Source organism: Toxotes jaculatrix, chromosome 20 (genome assembly GCF_017976425.1).
Source record: "Toxotes jaculatrix isolate fToxJac2 chromosome 20, fToxJac2.pri, whole genome shotgun sequence".
Classification (NCBI taxonomy): Eukaryota; Metazoa; Chordata; class Actinopteri; family Toxotidae; genus Toxotes; species Toxotes jaculatrix.
In genome coordinates this window covers 2,772,815-2,795,151 of record NC_054413.1, presented here as the reverse complement: position 1 = coordinate 2,795,151, position 22,337 = coordinate 2,772,815, and the positions used below count along the sequence as shown (strand labels likewise).

At 40.4% G+C, this 22,337-nt stretch overlaps 1 protein-coding gene across 1 annotated transcript in view; it reads right to left on the bottom strand.

Moving 5' to 3' along the window:
- The window catches only part of LOC121200290 (cadherin-12-like), a 54,209-nt gene that overhangs the window by 21,954 nt on the left and 9,918 nt on the right, over positions 1-22,337 (bottom strand). Inside the window, exons 2-5 of the mRNA XM_041065489.1 lie at positions 17,278-17,572; positions 14,032-14,151; positions 11,985-12,152; positions 9,523-9,710 (exon numbers count right to left, since the gene is read on the bottom strand). Coding sequence (XP_040921423.1) covers positions 9,523-9,710; positions 11,985-12,152; positions 14,032-14,151; positions 17,278-17,572 — 771 coding nt within the window. The remainder of the gene's footprint in view (positions 1-9,522; positions 9,711-11,984; positions 12,153-14,031; positions 14,152-17,277; positions 17,573-22,337) is intronic.

The window sequence follows — 22,337 nt, the reverse complement described above, 5'->3', positions numbered from 1 at the left end:
AAGCTTACATGCCCCAGAGAGCCATTTGATGTCCATCTGAATACCAGGGGGTCCTAACACTGTGGAGAGGAGATGCTCACTTTATTGTGCTGCCATCAGTCACATCAGTTTGTGTCCTTGGCTGCCTCGAAGCATCTCCATCGCCCCAATGCTCACAACACTGGAGTGCCATCTGAGAGCCTTGCCAGCAGGCCTGTCCACACTGCAGCAGAGTGAAGTGACTGTGAGAGACTCACACTGCCACTCTTAATAGGACAGGGTTAGCCATGGGATGAGCCCCGAGACACTAGTTTAATCTATTACACCCACGCCTCCCCAGGCCACCAGAGACAAGGTACTTCATCGGCTCCAAGCACCACCTCAGCCTCATCTGTGTCACTCCCTTTCTGTCTTTGTGCTGATTCTCTCACACACAGCACATGCATACGCAGACGTATGCAAATACATGCGCACACAAGTTGCTCCCTGCTTGGTTGCTTGGTGAGGTGTTATTCTTCTGTGTTGGGCACCTGGGTCTCCTGCTGTTCTGAGGTATTGTTTCCATCTTTCCGCCTTCTTTCGGCTCCTTTCACACCAGGGCCTAAAATAACTCATTTCACCTCCCACTGGAACATTCAGCACCATAATCAATAGATTAGTTTCAACTCCTGTCTGTGAGCAAGCCTCAGTTGGTATCATGCTACTGGATGAGCTCTTAGATACAAAGGATATCAGTTTTAAGCTGTAATATCCTGCAATTACACCAATGGCAATATAGACATTTCATATGTTTGTCAAGGTAAGGACATTTCGTTATTTTAAAACGTCCTTGTGTAAACCACAAACTATGTTCAACAACAGCCTGTTGTGGGGGTTTTTTTTTCGAACTGAACCAACATTCCTCAGTGTTTTCTGGCCTTTGGTCAAGTTAGCAGTTTGTTCATTACTTTTGTCATTTGGCCATTACTTTTTTTTTTTTTTTTTTTTACTGCCTGATAGTATCTCATCAACACTGAAAAGGCACTAACAGTTCCCATTCTCTGAAATGATTTACTGTTCAAACAGCCCAATAATGACATTTCTGATAGAGAAATTAGACTGCAGTCACTGTCTGGCTTTAGTGAAATTAAGTCCTTAATTGATGGCAGGAAGGATGAAAAAAGGCTTCTTGCCTCAATACTGCCAATGGCTCTGACTTTGGGGAAGTCCAAACAGAGCCATGTTCGAGCTGAGGTAATCCAGGCGATTAGTGGCATTTGTTTTATATGCTAATGTTTATCAGTTTTGCACTCTGTTGGTGACAAGCTCTTTTCTTAAATGTCATGCCGTACTATAACATTAATCACTTGAACAACTGCTGTTCTTTGGAAGTGGAAAAACAATGTCATTTTATGTGAGCGGGATGAATCACTGCATACTTTTTTAGACTGTTACCTCATTAAAAATCAGTTCGCGGTGTTAAACCAATTACATACTTGTATAATACTTATAAACATCAACGTGGTCTGAGATCGGTGTGCTAGGACTAGAGTCAGCCAACAGTTTCTATTTTTCTTTTTTTTTTTTAATTAAATTTGCACTTGGGCTTGGATTTTGCACTTTGCAATGGGGCGTCGTTTTGGACACAATCACCTATCGACACTTTAACAACCAACATGAACACTCCAGGAATCACTTACGAACACCAGAATGACAACTCTGAATATCAGAGCTGCCACAAACGCTGGTAAAGTGACAAAGTGCTTTGCATTGTGATTATCATTCTCCCGGGCCTAGCCAGCGGGAGTAATTGGGGTTCAGTGTCGTGTTCAAGGACATGTGGACAGAAGAAGCCAGGCATCAAAACACCAACCTGAGTCACTGCTGCCCAATTAACATTGAGTATACAACACCATAGCAACCACTGTGATCACCACATTAAGTACTGTAACGCCTAGAAATAACCTCACAACACCTTAGCTGCACCCTGAAGAACCAAGCAACCACCAAAATACGTTTACTTGGTGGTCAACCACACAAGTTTAAATATTTCTATGAAATATTTTAGAACTAAATGCTAGTGTTTAAGTGTACACACTTCAGTTTGAAGTAAACAAGTCACCTGCACTACATTGTTTTGGGAACTCCTCTGACAGCCTAGGGCAATGGATTTGGAGGCAGTGCCAGAGGTCTGTGCAGCAAATGCTCTTTATTCAATGCACTGTTGGCGCTGGGGGCACTGAGTTTGTAAAGAGAGGAGATAGTCCTATATTAAAATGGATTCCCTGAATGTGAGCCAGCAACTATTATGCCACACATGCTGTCATTAAACAATGCTGTTCCTTTAGGCTTAGAACAGCAAATTTCAATTACGCATATCTGCCATCTTCTATTCTCCCAGGAGGAGGTAAATAAACATGCAAATGGACAAACGACATTTAATCTGACTAACAATTCTTTTACCAACACAACCCAAGGTTATCATTCAGACACTCTCAATATGTGGGAGTGCTCTTGCTCTTGGTATACTGTATGTATAGCAGTGTTTGAATACAGCCGTGTCCTTCCACGTGCTTTTTCATGTACAGTACGTACCTCTCTGTGCACGCATTTGTCTGAACGTTTCCCTGGGAATTCATTGGTGGATTTATCTATTGTCTCCCATAATCTTATGTTTTGCAGATGGGATGTGCAAACCCCCTTCGCGCCTCCATGCCTCTTTTTTCCTCTCCCTGTGTATCGGCAGACTGGGAAACAGATGATCATCCTTTGAACCCATTACTCAGCCTGATCCTCTTATCATAACCAACCTTCCTGAGTCTCTAATTTGGGGTCTGCCAAAGTCTGCTCTGTGTACAATGTGGCTTTCGTCTCTGTCCTGCTTTTTTTTTTTGATGTGTGTGTGAGGGAGGCAAGTCAAAAGGGAGGGAGAGAGAAAGAGACAGAAAGAGAGGGAGAGGGGTAGAGAGAAGGATTGTCTACACACACATTTGCACACCTGTCTCTGGGGATATTCTACCAATCTGAAATAAGACAAGTCTGTGGGCGGGTCAGTATTCTGGGAACACAGAGAACAACTCATAAAGGCTCCATCTCCAGCTACCTACTCCACACACACACACACACACACCTTTCCAAGGCATGGCTGGTTCTTTCTCTCCTCTCTTCCTTACTCTGTCCATGTCCTGCCAATATCACAATCTCACATGTGTAGGATCACATGTTGTTTACTAAATTACACTGTGGGAGGCTTGGTCAGTGAAAGGGGCTCAGAACATCCCCCATCACAGTGGCTTTGTGCAGTAGTCTCCCACTGTAGGGGATACATCACACTGCCTCATTGTTGTTATGGCAGCATATCAAACACTGGAAGTAAAACAATTAGGAGGAAAGATGCATTCTTGCCATCCATCGAGGGTATACATGATATAAACAAATAACTGTCTTCATTTACATCATAACTGCTCTCTGTCTCGTTCTGTTATTACATTACTGTCAAATGAGAAGGTCACCACACAGTGATATATAGCCATGACTATAAGCACCATTCATACGTTCAGTACATACAGTGTATACATGCTCATGACTCACACACAGACGTGTTCATACGCACATGCACATGGAGTACTGAGGGGGCTCTTACACTGAGCAGGGAATCAATTACTCACTCAGCTGCATATTTTTAGGGATCAAAGGATCACACACCTTTGTGTGCTTGTGTGCTGGGGCATGTACTAAAAATGTACCAGTTAACGAATACCTCAGCCTGATACATCAGAAAAACAAATGCAGATTTGCATTCCCCCAAAGAACATTTTAGACACTTACATCAGAAATACCCTGAAAGGCAGAAAACCAGATAGAATTGGATGCACATTTTTTCATTTTTTCTTCTATTACTTTTGCAATCAGATGAAATATATGCTGTCTGCCTGAAATGAAACAAGTGACAAAAACAGACATATTACCACTCCTTAAAAGTATTTTGTGAATTTTCATGGAAAAGGCGAAATTTAATGAGAAACATACTTTTTTAATCTTCCAGAAATGAATTTGCTTGTGGAGCTGCAAAGTTTTGGAGGAAGTCTGAAGGATTTGATTTGATTTTATTTCAGCTTGTGTGCTGCGTTGATGTTGTTAAGTCCTCCAAATTAAACAACCATACAGTTGCTTGTCCCTATCATATCATATCCCTGTCATACCAGACGTATGTGTACCTGACCTTTGTCGTCATGGTAACAGTAATGCAACTCATAGGACTGTACCAGCGGCAGGCAAACCAAGCCTTTGTCATCATGGTAATGTGGTGGGGAATCCTCCCCTACTCTAGGTGGAGCTGCTGAGTGCAGCCTTGAGCCAGTCCCTCCTAACTCCGCCTAATCAGGAACAAGTTATATAAGACACCTGTGATCTTTTGTCTCTCTCTTTGCCTCCTGCTCTGTTCCTGCTGTGGCCGTCCAGGTGCTGCATTGCTTGTGAGGGGTTTGATAATCGTTTTTATCATCCTGTGGTTCACCTGCACTATTGCTGTTTTGCCCCTTCATTTGCCCCTTAGTTGTCTTTAGTTGCCCCTTTGTTTGCGCTTAGTTTGCCTTTGTTGGACCTTAGTTTAACCTTTGTCTACTTGTTTAGATTTATCTTTTACATTTAGTTTTGGCTGGTAGATTTAGTTTGACCTTTTGTTTTTGACTTTTGCCTTGAGTTTAGGCTTCAGTTCCTTTAGTTATTGTCTTACTGATTTCTTTTGTTTGAATTTGCTCCTGGCCAACTGGGTTATTTTGTATTTTTGCTTGGCTGATTATTGTTTACCGGGTTATATTTGCTTTACCATTATTGTTCATTTGCTTGCGATTAAATTTTGTTTTGTGATTCTTTTCTTTCTAGCCGGAGTGCTACTGTGGAGAGGCTAGGCACCTGTGGTGAGGGCCCTTCACTGAATTGCATGTGCGTTAATACACAGGGACATTGGAGGCTGCACCATTTGCTGTGAGGTTGCCGTGAGTTTGATTTGCTGCACCAAGGGTGAGTAGTGGTAGCACTCCTGGCACTCCTTTGTGTAGTCTGCCTCTCTGCATGTGGCCTCTGCCTAGTGTTTTTAACTTAAATTTTAAAATCTTAAATATATTGTCCTTTTAACTCTATTGTTGAGGCCTTCCTCCTTTTTTTTAAGTATATAAAATATAATAAAATACATTTTAACTATTTTATTCAGTTGCTGGTATTCTTTTCACCTTTCCTTCTTTCTTTTTCAGCAGTTCTCATCAGTTCCAGTCTTTGTTTGTTTTTTTGTGATTATTAAATACATTTATAAATCTTTTAACTCACGTCTCTGCCTCAGTAACGTACCTGTGTGTCTTGTACATTTACTACGAAGTTTATGCTAGGAGTTTCCTGGGGTGCGAGTCCCCAGGTGGCGTTGTCTGTGATTTCAATCCTCCCCTTAGTGTCCCTCGCCACAGTAACAATAATAAACATTCAGTCGCAGTTTGGTTAGGTTTAGGCACAAGAACTTCTTGGTTAGGTTTAGGAAAAGTTTGTGGTTTGGAAACTGTTTGAAAGTCCTGTGTGTTGTTGAGCCATGCACCCACCCCAAACCTCTCCCAACACGGACTTTGTTAATCAAATACGTCACTTGACTTCCTCCTTTGTTCCCATCATCATTACTACAGCCGCTAGAGCTCGCCTGACAAAACATAACTATGGGTCATAATAAGTTACTTGCACAGATGACCTATTTGGTCATTTTTTATGGGAGGACAGTCTGTGTACGACAGCAACAGAGAGCAACAATAGTGCTGTGTGATTAAACAAATTAAAATGAGATATTATCCATTGTATATAATAATGTTTGCTCTCACAAGATTATTGCTGACGTGATGGTAAAGCAGAATGAGTTGCTAGCAAAGTTGTAACTTGTTCTAATAATGAAAGTCTTTTTTATACGTTTTGGAAATAATGACACAAATCTCCAATGCCAATTTGTACCCAAATCTCAAACAGCTTTTTGGGAAAATAAGAAGAGAACTCATGCCAGAAAATGAATCTCATCATTAGAGCCTTGCTTACAAAAATCTTCACTTTCTGACATTTACATTTTTCTCCTGTGTTGTATCGCAGAGGTATTTTGTGACTGTTGCATTATGCAAACTTAGCATTGCTGTGCAGTTCTTTTTTTTTTTTTTTTTTTTATTGAACCTCAATAGCACTGACAACAAATGGCATTTAAACTCACCACAGGGGTCTACTGCATCCTGCCAAAGGCAACTGCAGTACAGAGAATGAAGGAATCAATGTGCAAGGGCTTGTGTGAGCAAGTCAGGCTGAGTGTGTAACACAAAAGCAGGTTGAAAGCTTCTATTTCTGCAGGTTTGCCTGCATGTGTGTGTGAGAGTACACAAAAAAAAGGCATATTTGTGCACCTGTATAGTTTGGTGTGTGGGCGAGACCTACTAACTTTAACACTGATATTATACGCTTCATGACTGCTTTATGGCAGATTCAAAGCAAACGCGCCAGCTTTTCAAGTGATAATGACATGATGTGTTTTAATGGTAGAAGTGTGGAAGTGTGAGCAGTTCTATTATTCACTGGTGGCTTAAAATGGCAGAGAGAGGTAACTGCTTGTCAACTGTTGAAAACTGCACAGTGTTGTTTACTAACCTGGCCTATGATGCTTGATGTCTGATGTAGAGATGAGAGAGGGAAGCAAACCAACCTCAGTGAGCCCAGATTCACCGGTACAGTGCACTTACGTTCTGATTAATACAACCAAATGTAGGCAAGAAGTCAGTATAATGATGATTTCATGAATGCACCATGATGCTTGCCACAATTTTAAAAGCACATGTATCTTTTAAGAGTAGGGTCCTCAAACCTAAATTAGACAACAGTGAGACTCTGTTTCTGCCCATGCAGCACTCATAAATGTACATTACCCACCCACTGTCATTGAGCCGAATGTTTTCAGTGTCTAAAGAGAACTAATGCATGCTGCTCTTACTTCCTACAGTCATGCTTGTGGGTAGAAGAATGATATTATTTCTGTTTAGTGTCTTTGGGTATGATGGATTTTTAAATCTTTAGTTATACCCTTAGAAGACTGTCACGGCAGAGCTGAGAACGTACACAAATGCGGGGGTACAAAATAAAGCGAAACATTATGAATACATTATGAAAGATGACATTATCGGGCTTATCCACAGAGCAATTGTGAAGCTCTTACTCTATTACTCACTGTCCTCTAATCCAAGTTCAAAATTGGCAGGGTTATTAGTGGCATTGTTTAGGGGAAAAAAACTGCACTGTGGTATGTTTGAAATGAGATGAAATATCTATCATTTGTTCATTCTGTGCTAAGGTCCTAAGGACATAAGGTCATATTATTTAAATATGAATGAACCGAATTTTGGAACAGAGGTTTATAATTTTTTAATATATAGGCTAAAGTTAATAATTGATTGCATAATAAGTCTTATTATAGTCTAGATATTTAGTAGATTAGTGCTCATTGCACTGACTGGACTACTCTATTTCTCCCTCTAATTTTAGTCTGGGGCTGTAATGTCCTTTTTCTTCACCTCCAGCAGTTGTGGGTCCCCTCTTGAAAATGAGATGACAGATCTCAAGGGGTTTATCCTAGGAGTAATAAATTTCTCTAATATCACTGGTGCTTTTGTGCCACTTGTCTTTTTGTGAAGTGATATCATGGCTCTAAAAATGACATATGTGGTAAAAGTTGGTATTAAATGAGATACTTTTGCTCTCTGGTTCAAAGAAAGTACAACCAAAGACTAAGACCTCTTGCTGTGGGTCAGTATGCGCTGGATGTATTAATCCATGTAGCAAAAAGAACATATGGCATAGTAAATGAGCCCTGACATGCTGAGTGAATGCTTTATATAGCACAGTCGCTCAGAGAGAGTAATCCCTTTGCTCTGAACTGTGCTTTCAGGCACGGACACCAAGGACAAACAGCTAGAGAGCAATATCACAAAACTGAAAGATCATAGGTTCGACCCTCATGTCTGCAAAGTGTCCTGCTGGTGGTAAATAATGAGATACCATATGCACACTTACAATCTAGTATCTTATCATATATCTTCTCTTAGTTATTTTGTTATGTGTATCTATAAGTTATTTTCTCCCTTGTTTTGTCCTGAGATGTTACTGATGATGACATTTCTGTTCCTGAAGTAAATACATGTCAGTGTAAAATACACTGCAAAAGGTAATTTTCCATACGGCTCCAAAACAGCAGTCACAATGTGGAATAGTAACAATGGGAAGTTTCTAGGTGTAAATATAACACACAGAATGGCATACCTGTGGGAAGTAGGGGGGCTAGAAGTGCAGCAACACTCCCACCCCCGGGTGCACAGCACGCCTGCTTCCAAGTTGCTGAGGTAGGCTATAAACTATATATGTGTATGTATGTATGAATAGATGCAAGACTGTTTCTTTCTGTTGTGTTGTGTTACATCCTATTGGTCCCATTTGGCAATATCTTTTCTTCTTTTAAATCATCGTAAGCAGAACAAGTTTAAGACAGGATGTAGACGGCCTCCTAAGAATGAAAGAAATATTTAAGTTCCCTGTGCGGTATTCAACCGGTAGCATAGTAGCAATAAAAGTCACAACTCTGTGCTACGTCTTACTGTAGAATTATTTTTACTCTTGATTTTTTATCTTGTCAGATTGTCTGATAACATGATGTGGTGCTGTCAGGATGTGATGTGATGGACTGTATGGATTCCATAGGGCAACATTTTACTGATATATTTTTCACATGTTTTATGTTTCAGGGAAAAAAAACAACATTCAAGACATTTTCCTACACAGAATGCAAATGGAATACACACTACTTCCTGAATATCAAGTTATGTAAAAATTTCTCAAATATTGGCCCTTGGCCCTTTTAGCTGCCTCAGTGTCGGAGAGAACCAGGCTTTTATTTATCTGGCTTATATTAGAGATTGTATACAAAGAAGCGTACACAAAATTGTGTGCACTTCCACAGCACTAATTCCATCAGTAGAGCAGAAAGTCATGTGATACTGTACTTACCGCCGCTGTTCTCAGTTTTTCCTCTGTGACAGAAAACCATTTTAATTAACCATCTCGTTCTATTTGTTTCACTCTAACATTTAGGCAAGCAAATTTTTCATATTAAAAGTATTCCAGCCTTCCCATTATTGGGAGGCTTTTAAAGTGAAAAATCTAGAGTAAGTCCTGACTTTGTTTGACAGCAACCTAACATCAAAACAGACAAATGAAAAACACTGGAATTAACAGATGGATGAAACAGCTCTTCTGTTAAAAAATAGAAATGCAGAGTGGAGAGCACAACCTGACTGTGTTGTTGTACAGAAGAATTAGTGCTGTGGAAAGGAACATTATTCTGAATTTATCATGTGAGCCGTACGGGATAATGTTTTTTTCCCCAGCCCTGCTTAGCACTGGCATTTATTTGTTTGTGCTGGCTGCGTATTATTTCATACTCAGCCTTTATTTCAGTTTTTACATGAGAATTTGCAGATCTGTTTAACGTTTTGCCTGAGGCCTTACCCTTTTGAGAATGATGATCCCCTCTTGGTTGTGTTCATTGGTGGTAATGTCAAACATGGCACCTCCATCACCTGGCACAATGGTGTACTCCACTTCGGCATTTTTCCCAATGTCCAAGTCATGGGCTTTGATTCTACCCACAGCCGACCCCACTGCAGAAGACTCAGGAACTCTCAGGTGAAAAAAACCTGTGAACAAACAAACATCAGAGTGGGCTCAGGGCCATTCATTATCATCACTTGACATCGGATGGAAATACCAAGCCCTTCACATCCTCTGTCTTTTGTGTAGTCTCTCACCCACCCGAGGATGTCTTATCCACCCACAGGCAAGCAGTTGATATGGTCTCTGTCTGAAGTCAGGCCTGTAGCTATAGGCATGACATTATTCAGTTTTGATGTGTCTGGACATCAAGGCTGTTCAGCTCCTTATAATTGGCTGGCTCAACCTGTAAGATCAACAAACACAAGACCCCAGGCGCTTTGATTCTTCCAACAACAGAAATCACTGCTGAGGACTTGGGAAGAAATCTACAAACCAACAAACAGTGGACTGTTGATTATCATTTACACCTGAGAAGACATGGAAATGAATCTTTTCTGTGTTTTCCTTCACTCTTTGCTAATGGATCAACTAATGGCATCTGCTTTTGCCAGAGACATTAAAGCTATACTGCTGCATTACAAGTCTATCAACTACACCTGGTGGCATCATACAGGTGCTGTGTGCCATAGAATATAAAAGTATTGTAACTACTATTCTCAGGACTTGGGATTTTGTGGGCAAATCCTTACATTGTTCATAATTACACCTCCTTTTTCATACTCTTCACATTTCAGAGATGAAAGAGATGATGGTGTAGCTCTGACAGCAGTATTTACATTGATTTAACACATTCACACTTTTAATTAAACAAATTCCTAACACATTTCCCTGCTGCAACAAAGAAACAGCCGAGACCAATTCTAAAAAAAAAAACTGGAGCTGAAGAATGGATACATCTAAGAGAAGATGATGTGCCACAGAGAAGGGAATGGATGAGTGTCTTATAAACTCCTTCTCTACTTGACACATAATGGCAAGTTGGAGATGGATGAACTTGAACACAAATGCCCAAAGTAAGCGAGAGTGTCAGGCACTTGGCACTAGAGGGCTGAAAAAGGATGCTACAATTTAAATAAATAATCATATACTTTCAAGGACATGCATTAATTTTAAAAGGTCCTTCAAGGTTCATGTCCTTGCAAGGCGTGGGACAGCTTTTCTTTTTGTCAGCTCCAGTGCCAGAATGGAGTGAGGTTGTTGTACAGGTTAAGAGAAATTAACAAATGGCTGCTAGATGGCATTGTCAGTAGTTAAACAAGCTTCTAGGATAATTCAGCAAAGCCAGATAAAGGTATTAAACAACACTATTACTCGTGACCTCTGCAGGCTTTGCAGTTGCAACCACCTCTGGTGCCATCGTAGAGGTTTAGGGGATTGACGGTCCACAAATGCATAATCTATAATAACACAGGAGGAAAAGAGAGATTTATGGAAAAGACAGATGTGGGGTGGATTCATGCAACAATATAATACATGATCTGAAACATCTGATGGAGCCACAACACGTTTTTTGTTTTTTTTGTTTTTTTTTACCTGTAAGCCGTCTACAGACAGAAAAGAGAGGAAGACAAAGAGAGGATTTGGGACAGGGCAGAGGAGCCGCCATGCTTGGCCCAAAGCTCTGTGCTGTGACAGCATTATGGAAATATCATCTTTTCCACGCAGCCAAAGGAGCTTGACCGTCTGACTGCTTGAATTTGCATTCAGAGGAGACCACTTGGTGTCACCTCAAAATACCTGAAGAGACTGCGTCAGGACAGAACAGTATTTTTGCTTTCCTGTCATACACTTGCTGTTTTAGAATAGAATACATTTTGCACATAGTTTAATATTTATGCTTATTACAGGCAGAACAGCTTTCACAGATCAATGAGTTTACAGTTATGTTTCCAGCTTGGCTCTTTACATGACCCGGTGAACGCCACAATCAAATTAATCTGGTTTAGCAGCTTATGTAAAATACCAGCTAAAATACAGTGTTTAAATACACTGACTCAATCCCTGGTGCAGCACCATCACACTCAAACCTGATCTAAATATAGAAAGAGGCCCCAAGAGTGAAATAACACCAATCCCGGTTTATTTGCACAGAGTAGTGGCTGCAGATGCAATCATGCTAAATAAACAGACCTTTTCTTACAACAAAGCATAATAACAAATAATGAAAACCAATTACAAAGAGTAGGCATGATGAATACCCCCTGCCCTGCTGTAATTGCACAGTGTTTATTTTGTTATCATAAAACGTGTCAACCTGTACAAGGTCATCTGCATTATTACTGTTATCCAAAAGTGAAAGTCGGTCTTGTCAAACAGCCATTAAATTTTAATATCCATTATCCACAAAGGGCACTCACTTTTAGAGAACCTGGGTGGGTTATCGTTGACATCGCTGAGGGTGATGTTGACGGTGGTGGTCCCGGCCAGCCCCCCTAGCTGGCCCCCCATGTCCTTGGCCTGGATTAATACCTGGTACTGTTCCTTCACCTCTCTGTCCATATTGGGCAGGGCTGTCTTTATAACCCCTGGTGTACAGCAAGATTGATGACAAATACAGATAATAAAAAAAAAGGGAGAAATAGAGGAAGAAGAAGAGATAGAGAGAGACAGAGATGGTGAGATAAAAAGACAAAGGGAAAAAGCCGTACACATAAAACCCCCTGAAATATGTTTGATGCCAAATGCACAATTTACTTCAAAATGCACGATATATTTCCACCTAAGGAGTTCGCTCCCCAGTAAGAAGCTGCACATGTGCGTCTGACCAAGGCTGAAATGGAGGTCATTTCACAAACTGGAGACACTTGACATCCAATAGGGAACTCTGGTGAAGCCATATGATGATTCACTTCAGGATCAGAGACCCTGAGATCAGAGAGCGTTTGTACTGCAGATTAATAGCTAGGTCAGTGGGAGGTTGTCAGGTTAAAAGGAAGCGGGCAGCATAGGTGGGCCTGCACTTTTTCCCTCTTCTTATTCCATTTAATATGGTGAGGATGTCCCATTTGATCCACAGTCTCCTGTGTGCCTGTGTGTGAATCCAAAATCAAAGACTATGTTTATTTCTTAAACTTCTGTCATATATTTTGGAGAGAGAGGGGCGTCTGTCTCTGACAGGGATAATTTCCATCACATGCATGGTGATTTACGTGTGTTGTTGTCATCCCCCTCCCCTTGCTCACCTTTTTCCTCCCTGTGTTTGTACCACTTGTTGGTGTGGGTTTGGAGATAAATGCAGGCCCCAGCAGGGCAAACATTTACTTTAACAGTTTGATTTTTTCCAGCATCAGTTCGAAATACAGTCACAGTATGTGCTCTGTAAGAGGGATAATCAGCAACAGATTCCACAGTATCTGTCTGTGTGATATGTATGAACCTATTTTCATATGCTTTGAACTGTCCCAGATAGTAAGCCAGCAGCAGCTCACTACTGGCAAACACTGGTGCTATGAAGGTGTTTCAGATTTAGAGCAGTCATCTGCCATATCCACCCTGCTGCCACTCTACAACCTTTTTACTGCCATTTTTTTTTTCCCTATGACACCATCCACCCAATCCAGCAAAGTGCAGGTATAAAGAAAGTGAAAACAACTAACACTGTTAATGTTTCAGCATCAAATGTTATTGTGCTATTTGTTTTTTTTTTTGGTGATTTGAATTCAAGCCGCCTGCTTTAGCAGTTAACTAACAGTATACAACTCTGACTACTCAGTATTGTTGCAGCAAAGATTCAGAAAATCACCGGGGGTTTAGAGATAGCAGTTTTATTTCTTGACACTGAGACTGTCAGTTTATGGGTTTACCCAGCATTTTGATATGTTGCAAAAAGTGATGACATTCTGCAGTACCACCGCAGGAGCACCTACTATATTTAGCGCGACCGTACCAGAAAGAAATTATATGTTTGATTTTTTTTTCCCTAGCTTTCTCTGAAACAGATATTGTGAATCTTTTACATTGCATTATACATTATACCCACAAATGCTTGGTATTAGTGCTGTTTGATTTAAGTGCATTCTTACAATTACAATTGCCAGTTTTACTTAATACCTGTGAAAGAAATAATTCACTGTTTTCTGGAGAGCATGTGTCCTTTTGTGTCCCAAGGGTCAGTTGTTGGACCTGTTTTATTGTCCTGATGCATGGTTCCACCAGAGCACATTATATTACACTCACTGTTTAGAGGGTACTCAATCATTCACATCATTCAAGACTAATGGCCTAGATAAGCTTATATCGCTGCAAGATTGCCTCGCTGCAAGTGCCAGGTGCACATAAAACAGAGGCACTTTTTTCTGACTCGCATATTTAAAGTAAAATATAAAGATGTTTATGAACTTCCCACTGGCTAAATCACTATTTTGTCACATAAATACTCAATAGAAAGTAGGATGACTACTTTACCTGTTTTAGGGTCAACAGAGAAGTATGGCTGGCCATGGAGGATGCTGTATACCACTCTGGCACTGTTTCCATAGGTAGGGTCATCTGCATCTGTGGCTGTCACTTGTGTCACATACGTCCCTGTGGAAAACAGTGGGAAGACTTATTGATTTTGACTTAATTCATTTCCCCATGAGGCTGAAATCCAAACTCTCTGATGTTCATCAGTTTACTAAATGACCACACCTGACACCAACAAATGATGAATCACAACTGAGAAAGCTGCAGCTAATGCTGAACAGTCCCTGATAGAGTGCAATGAGGAGGAGGGTGGAGGAGACAGAATGTGGAGTCCAATTTTCCTGTTGTATGTTTTGATTTGCACATTTGTAGCATTACTAAATGGCTATTATTTAAACAAAAATATAAAGCAACCATTTATTTAACAATGCTACCATTAAGAAAACAAAGATCCATGAGAAGAATAGTATTAAGATGGCAGTCTTCCAAACTCTTGCAGTAACAGGGACAGCATAATTACTTGTTGGAGGTTTGGGTCATCTCTCTTAACTAGCTGGCACTGAAAACACCATTCCATGAGCACAGTCCTTATTTACCATGCATTTATTTTCAACAGATTCAATCAAAAGTTTCCAGTTTGAGTAACTAAAAAAAAAAACTGCCTTGTCAGCCTATTTTATAACTCTAAGACAGAAACACGAGCCTGATGTTTCTTGGGCAGATGGGCAGATTCAGATTCAGACAGACAGGCTGACATGGATGCCTTCACAGGCAGACGGCTTCGTGCACATATGTTCATGTATCAATCACATATCCACATGTGGCTATAGCTTAAAAACACGGTGTGTCAAATGTTTTCAAGAGCAGGATTTACTTACGAATAGGAGACACTAACTAGAGGGATGGGATTTACATGGTCATTTTAAATTCTGGTAAGCTCCTAGCTGCCTGTAAAGAACTTGCTGTATATTAAAGCGATCAGGCTTTGCAGTCTGAGCAGATGGTAACAATGGCATTAAAACATTAGGTGAGAGAGATTAGTGTCTCAATCCTCCCTAACAAAGGCACACATTCCTGATTAGACATCCCAGAGAAGGACTGCATCATGTTCGACATGAATTTACAAGAGATGAGATAATTCATGAACATGTTTTCAGTTCAGCAAAGGGGACAAAATCCACAGCACCAAGAGCTCAGACGTAGTGAAAGTTCAAAACAATACCTGTGCATTTCCAGGCAACAAAGGCAGCAGCCTTTACTGACGTGCGAGACTATAAACAAATAAATTCTATTTGTATGATTATGGAAATTCAGGTGTGTGAGAAAGGACTAGGTGGAAGGAGTGGCTTCAAAGGTCACTACTGGAAAACACAGAAAGAGAAAGCAAACAGTAGTTTTGCAAAATAGAGATTATCTATCTCACTTCAATATGTATTATTTGACAGTTTGCAGTTGTGTTACAATACAATCCAGAGGAAACCTGTTAACCTAGCACAGTATACAATGTTTACAGATATTCTCATCATATTTGAAATATAAAACATATTTTATATTCAAATATGAAGCTAAAGATAAAAGAAGTGCAACAGTGCAATGAAAAGACTGGTGTGATTGGAAAAGGACTTCTGCAGAGGTATATGTAAAAGATGAAAAGCCTGATATTAGCACAATTAAAAGCAAGTTTATTCATCAAGCTGAAGACAGTTTGTGGTAATTACATTCTTTTCAGGCAACTCTTTAAAGTATTTTTTTATTTGTCACTTTCATTCTCCTCTCTAATGAATCAGGGAAAAGCTCACTGCTAACTATTCAAAGGGAGTCTCTGGAGTATTGCCATTAGTAATTTTATAATGTTTGGCCGTAGATTAGTCTTCATTACCAACCATTACTGCATATTTAAGCTCGGCATCTCTCTCTTTTAGTTTTTGTTTTGCCCTGCTAACATAAAAACATCCACAGGGACATTCTAGCCAAAGACAACAAGAGGGGTGTAACAGTTAATGAACCCATTGATCACACACGTCTTGATAGTATAAATATTGATAAAGACTTTAGTGGGTTTGATATTTATTCAATGGTTGCATCCCCTGCAGTATCTTTTTTTTCCACTGGAAGTAAAGAACTTATCACACACATTGTAGAGGGATGTTTACAACTCACAGTTCAGCTCTCAACAAAGGTATTTCTATTAGTAGTATCATTCTGCAGAATTTGGCAGCAATTATCAGTGTTGTATTTTTTTTTTATGGTTTCCAGTGTATTGTGTAACAGTGAAAGTTATTTCTGAAGACACCCCTTAATTCATTTTGCTTTATAATCAGAATATTTTATTTGTCTGACTGTTTTTTGGAGTTAAGCTGATTTGATATTGTAGGCAAGATCCGGATCAAAGCACAGGAGCAGGAAATACCTCTGGGATATTCTTTCATGTTTTTTTTCCTACATTGCTATTTTAAAAAACAATAATAAAATAGATAAATAAATAACACTGTATATTCAAATTTAGCCTCTTCCTAAAAAGTAATCACTCATATTTTGTCTAGAATTCTTTTCATGAATAATTGGCATTATTAATCACATGTGATTAACGTAATCCCCTACGATTAAAAGGGGCAAACACGTGAAGTTAACTTTACTCATTACAGGAAGCACTACTCAGCCTGCGAAAAAAGCTGTCTAATGTTTTCAGTGGCGCTTAAGACTTTACATTTATAACAGAAAGCTGGTGTTACAGAGTGGGATGATACCCAGTTGCATTATGTGAAATGTAGGATGAAGAGTTTTGGGAGCCGTGGCTCATACTGGTCACTGAACGTCTCATGCGGTTCACTGATTGTACAGTGAACAGTTTCAGAGTAGTGTATGATTTCAAGTGCTCATTGAGTCTGGGCTGTGTTGGTCCTGCTTTCTACTCATACTTGGGAGACTGCTGATTTTGGAGTTTTGAGGGCTTCATTGCCATTCAGATCAAGAGGAGCCAGTCTCTCAGCGAATTACCTTGATCTGTTCTCCCTGGGGGGGTATTTAAAGACAAAGCTGTGAAATATACTCAGGGCACACCAAGAATAAGTGGCTCTCTGAAATGTCAGAATCGGATAGGGGGGGCAGCTTCGCCCCTCTGATTGTACATGTGATTCTCCTGAAACTCTGTCTTCATCAGTTTAAAAGGAGAAAACAAAGCTTTTACTGTGAAGAGGCCTTTCTATCTTTACTGGGCAGAACAAGTCACTGCAGATGGTCACTTGCCTACTGGTGACATCTCAGGGACGCTGGCTGTGTACGGTCCCTCCAGGAACTTTGGCTCATTGTCGTTGATGTCTTGAACCTTGATTACAAATTCAGATTCAGGCTCTAGGGGCCTATTGGTGTTGATGTCAACAGCCTGGGCTCGCAGAGTGTAGTAAGGCTTCTCCTCCCTGTCAAGACTCCTTAAGGCATGGATGTCCCCCGTTGTTTGGTCAATTGTGAAAATGGAGCCAGCCCCTTCCCCCGAGAGAGTGTACTTCACCGCACTGTCCCCCTTATCGAGGTCAGTGTGCAGCTGCAAGACAAGAGGAAAAAGACAAGTTGAGTGCAAACATTGGCACAGATAATGATTCATTGAAAGCACAGGGGAAGAGCTGTCAAAGAACACTATTTCACAAAGAGACTCAAGGAAACTGACTGTGCATCAAAGAGCAAATTCATGTCTCTGCAAAGATCTGCAAAACAGTAAGTCATGAGAAAAATAAAATGATCGTACTGTCAGAACATTTCACAGATTAATGAGGCTAAATCTCACATAAATAATGTATTCTCTCTGTGCAATTACACTGCAGTGATAACTCTTCAGCATCATGAACTCATTTCTATTCAAGCATGACTCAAAAATCTTCTCTTGTGTGAGACGCGAGATAGGAGTTTTTCCTCAAAGTGGTAAAGATCTGACTGCGAAAACTGGAAGTAAATACTTGTAATTCCTTCACCTGACAGCGGAGGTCTGTGACCGGGTGATTCTCAGCACAGCTGCAAAACTGTTCTCTGACTCCAGTCACAGAGCATCTTTGTTAATATAGATCCAGGGCCACGGCAGCTCGCTTTGTGCAAGACAAACACATTCTAGACTTTTGGCAGAAAGCCTATTGACATAGTTATGTTTACCTCCCTGCAGAGATCAGTTATACAATTCAAAGCATTTTAAATATTTAAGGGCTCTAATGCAATGTGATCATCACCATGTACAGGATGGATATGGATTTTTTCCTTCTTGTCAATGGCATGGACTTTCCACCAACACTGTTAAACAGCATCTTATTCCAGGACACAAGAAGACGAGAAAAGGATATTTTAAGTGCTGAAGCAGAGGCACGCGCACTACCCGGCTGACCAGGAAACCTGCTGGCTTGAGGCAATGCGGATTCATTTTTCTCTGCCAAAATTCTTCTTCCATAACTTGCATTGAGATGCCTCTAATTCTACACTTTCTTATTGGGTGTGGGGTCTTTTGAAGCTATAACTAAATGGACATGGTTACTTTTCTGGCTGCTTTCAGATGGTAACTAGCCTTCTCAAACTGCTGTCATCTGACTGTACACCGTCCTCTAGTCATCTGCTTATTTGTGCACTAGTTAGTGACTCAAGCATTTCTCTACCCCACTTGTAAATATTAAGCATTTAATTTGCATATAGGCAGTTTTCCACTGAACCTTCATTGTAGTACCAGTCATGGAGAAGTGAAAAAAACTGAAATGCTGCTATAAATTCTCTCTAAGTTGCAGCTCAAAACACCTCAAGACAAGCAGATGCAAGCACAAACACACTGGGTGTGATTGGTGATTCAGTGCAAATTGCCCAGTTCACACAGCATAGCATGGCGTTATAATGTTCTCACCCATGGTGCATTATTCATTGATATTCAAATGAATGAATTATTTTTAGTACATGACCCTTGTTGGGAATGAGAATGAGATCCCACAACATTTTCTGCAATAAGCCAAAAAATCTGAAATGTAAATTATATATTGTCTGTATGAATTATGTGAACGACATGCTCCTTCACCACACCCTAGGCAATCTTGCTTATTGCCAGAACAACGTAGATTACAAACTGAACTCCCCATTTATCCTTTCCCAGCACACAGCACTATAAAGATGACCATCATTATTACCATAATTACTATTTTAACTGTTATGATACCCATGTTCAATAAGCTGTGATGTGCCACTCCAACCCACGATTGACAACAGGAGAGTAAGGTACCAGCTTAACAGTTAATAACTGGGCTGCAAAGAATAGTCTACACTTGAGTCCATCAAATTTGAAGCCAAAGGAGGAAGAAGGTGAAGGAGCCATGTTTGTTCATTATGGTGAACAGAAATGCAAAATCTTGTGGATCGAAGCAAATTTTCCCCTTTGGATTTCTTTTACTTTGTGATATGATGAAGTTTGCTCTTTTAGTCTTGAGCAAAGGAACAAGGGATGAACTAAAGTTGAAATTTATCAGGTCTCAAAGTCAGTCAATGAAAGTGATGCCATAACTTTGAAAGCAGGGAAACCTACAGATGTAAACATGCTTGAAGAGACTCATATTGACTCAACACAATCAGTAACCATCATACAACTATTTTAGTTCTTTTTCTTTCAGGACTTATTTTTTTTATGATTTTTTTTTCATGTGTCCTTATTTATAAATAAATAAAGAGCTTTTTAAAGAAAACGTCTATTGTGCAGCTTTGGGAAATTAGGGAAAATCAAAACTGATTTTAAAACCGAAAATTTTCACTTAAGTTTAAAATGTAGGCGTGAATTTGTGGGACCACTGAGCACCTCTACGCCCACACCTGCGCAGCAACATGGAGTTTCAGGTGAACCAATTGCCATGCGCAGATAATGGCGGAAGGAGAAAGGGTATTGCGAGCTTTTGCGCCAAACGTGTTCGTGATATTTGTCGAGCAGTTTGGGGTTTCCCCTCCTAATTCCCGGGGAGGAGGATGGACTTTCACAGGTGAAAAGTCGCTGTGTTGGTGTTAATCACCACCAAGAAACGACAAGGTGAAAAAGTGCTTTTAAAACTGCAAAACTACTCAGGTGAAAGGACAAGAGCTAGCTAAAGTTTAGCGCAAGCTGCGTTTCACCACGTTTCCAAAACATCTGGAAGTACAAGTTCACAAATGCAAACTCTTCTGACTTTCTTTGAACTATTAAAAACGCATTGCCCTTCATGAGAGCGGATCTCGCCACCGACATGGCGCTGACTCAACATGGCAGGACACCAGGAGCCAGGACACCAGGAGCCAGGACACCAGGACACCAGGAGCCAGAACACCAGGAGCCAGGACACCTTAAACACACGGCTCGTTCTCCAGGTGAACGTTTGACGGAGCTGACTGAGGAGTTGAACTTCAGCCGAAAAGCTTTGTGGAGACGTGGACAGGTTGTCAACACGCGTCCGAGTTACCTGAGACCACAACAGGTTGGATACAATTTAATTTTCTTCTGTTTTGTGATGCTTGCAGGTCGCTTTGCCTCTTTTACTGTCTCCTTGTCGAAAGGCCGCCGTGCCATTGATTATTCTGCAGTGCTGCAGTATGTGCTTTGATAACATTTGACATGATATCACGATATTAAATTAGGGGATGGACGCTCAAAGAAATATTGGGACATCCTTTGAAAACATATTGCCCAGTCTTCTGCGCTTTAGTGGGTGTAAACATATGCACAGGCACGTCTTAGATACTGAAGTGACGTTCTGGTCTATTTTTATTCTATTCTGTTCAGTTCAGTGCAGTGCTGGGCTGTCCTATGCTTTTTGGTTGTAGGCCGCTGTGCCATTACGCTTTGGTTTACTGCTGTGCTGCTCATTTCCCTCTGTGCATGTGTGTGCACAGATATTTGTTTGATATCGAAATGGAAAAGATGTAAACTTATGAGTATTTGCGTTTAAATTCTGTTTTCTGTTCCAAATATTTTATTGCAATGTACGGTTTCTTGTTACGCCACAAAATACTCTTCATATCCTGCATGGTGTGCCCAAAACAACCAGTAGGAGAAGGGTATTATGATGGTTTTTTACACACAGCAGGAAATTCTGGACCAGATGGAAGATTTGACCTCGGAGAGGCGTTCACTGACTACAAAAGGTAGGACATCATACCGTTCTGTGCTGCTTGGCGGCCATGCCCTTATACTGATGTTGGTTGCTGCACCAGTCATTACCTGTGAGCATGTGCGTCACGACTTGGTCCCACCTGCTGTGTGGATATTAGTGATGGCTGATCTATGGATTTTAGTTGTGGACATTTATGTGTTGGGGTGTGTTATCAGACAAGTTGGGGGAATACTTTGAGCTGTAATTGTTGCAATAACTCATCATTGTGAGGCATGGCATGTCTCTAAAATGTAGGCTTGGTTCATTTATAATTAATTAGCACAAAGCCAGCAGGCTTGTGTTTTCAACTTTATGGGTTTAAACGGTTGCCTAAGTATAAAAGTGATTTAGTGATTTGGTCTCAATTGTAGTTGATGATGTGTGAAATGTAGAAACCGTTGTGCAGGGATTCTGACTTAAGGTTGGAAATGGATACTGTGAAGGTCTTGCTTAGGGCTGTATTATATTGGTCACTGTACGTGCCTGTGTATATGTGCCCTTGTGCCTACTCATGTATGCGTGTCATACTTTTGTCGACCTGTGGCAGTGTTGTTAGTTGCTTACAGTTTGTGTTTTTCGTATCTGGTTGTTTTGGAAAATGGCCTGGGCAGAGAGCCCCCTCTCTAATTAAAGTTCCCCATCAGAAAAATGGGGAAGCACTTATTTGAGCAGTAACAGTCATAGTTATATATCATTGTGTGAAATGGGATTTCACTGGCATGTCTGTAGGTGAGGCTGCAGAACAATAATTACCAGCACAAAATGTCTAGGATTTCAGCCTTGTGTTTAAACCCTTAAAAACAAAAGAGAGCTAGAGAGGTATGAGTCTTCATAAGTGTTTTTGTCTGCAACCCTTCTTAATGTTAACTTGTAAAGATTACTCTAGGGGTTGTGTGTTTTTTCTTTTTTTTGTAGTTATATATAATACAAACAAAACACAATCATCCAACAATAACATTTTAAGTTGAGCCAAATGAAAGAGCAATTTCTTGTGGGCATATCATGCTGTCAGCAGTATGGTTTAAGAGTCTTGTTGCCCTCAGGTGCTCCTTAGAAACTTATGTTTCCAGCTTTGCCAATCTTTAATGAAACACTGTGTTCCAGTACCCTATGTTTCCGTCAGACAGTAACAGGGAATGCTGAAAGAGTAGCTGTTTTGCGTAACTGTTGTTCATTTAA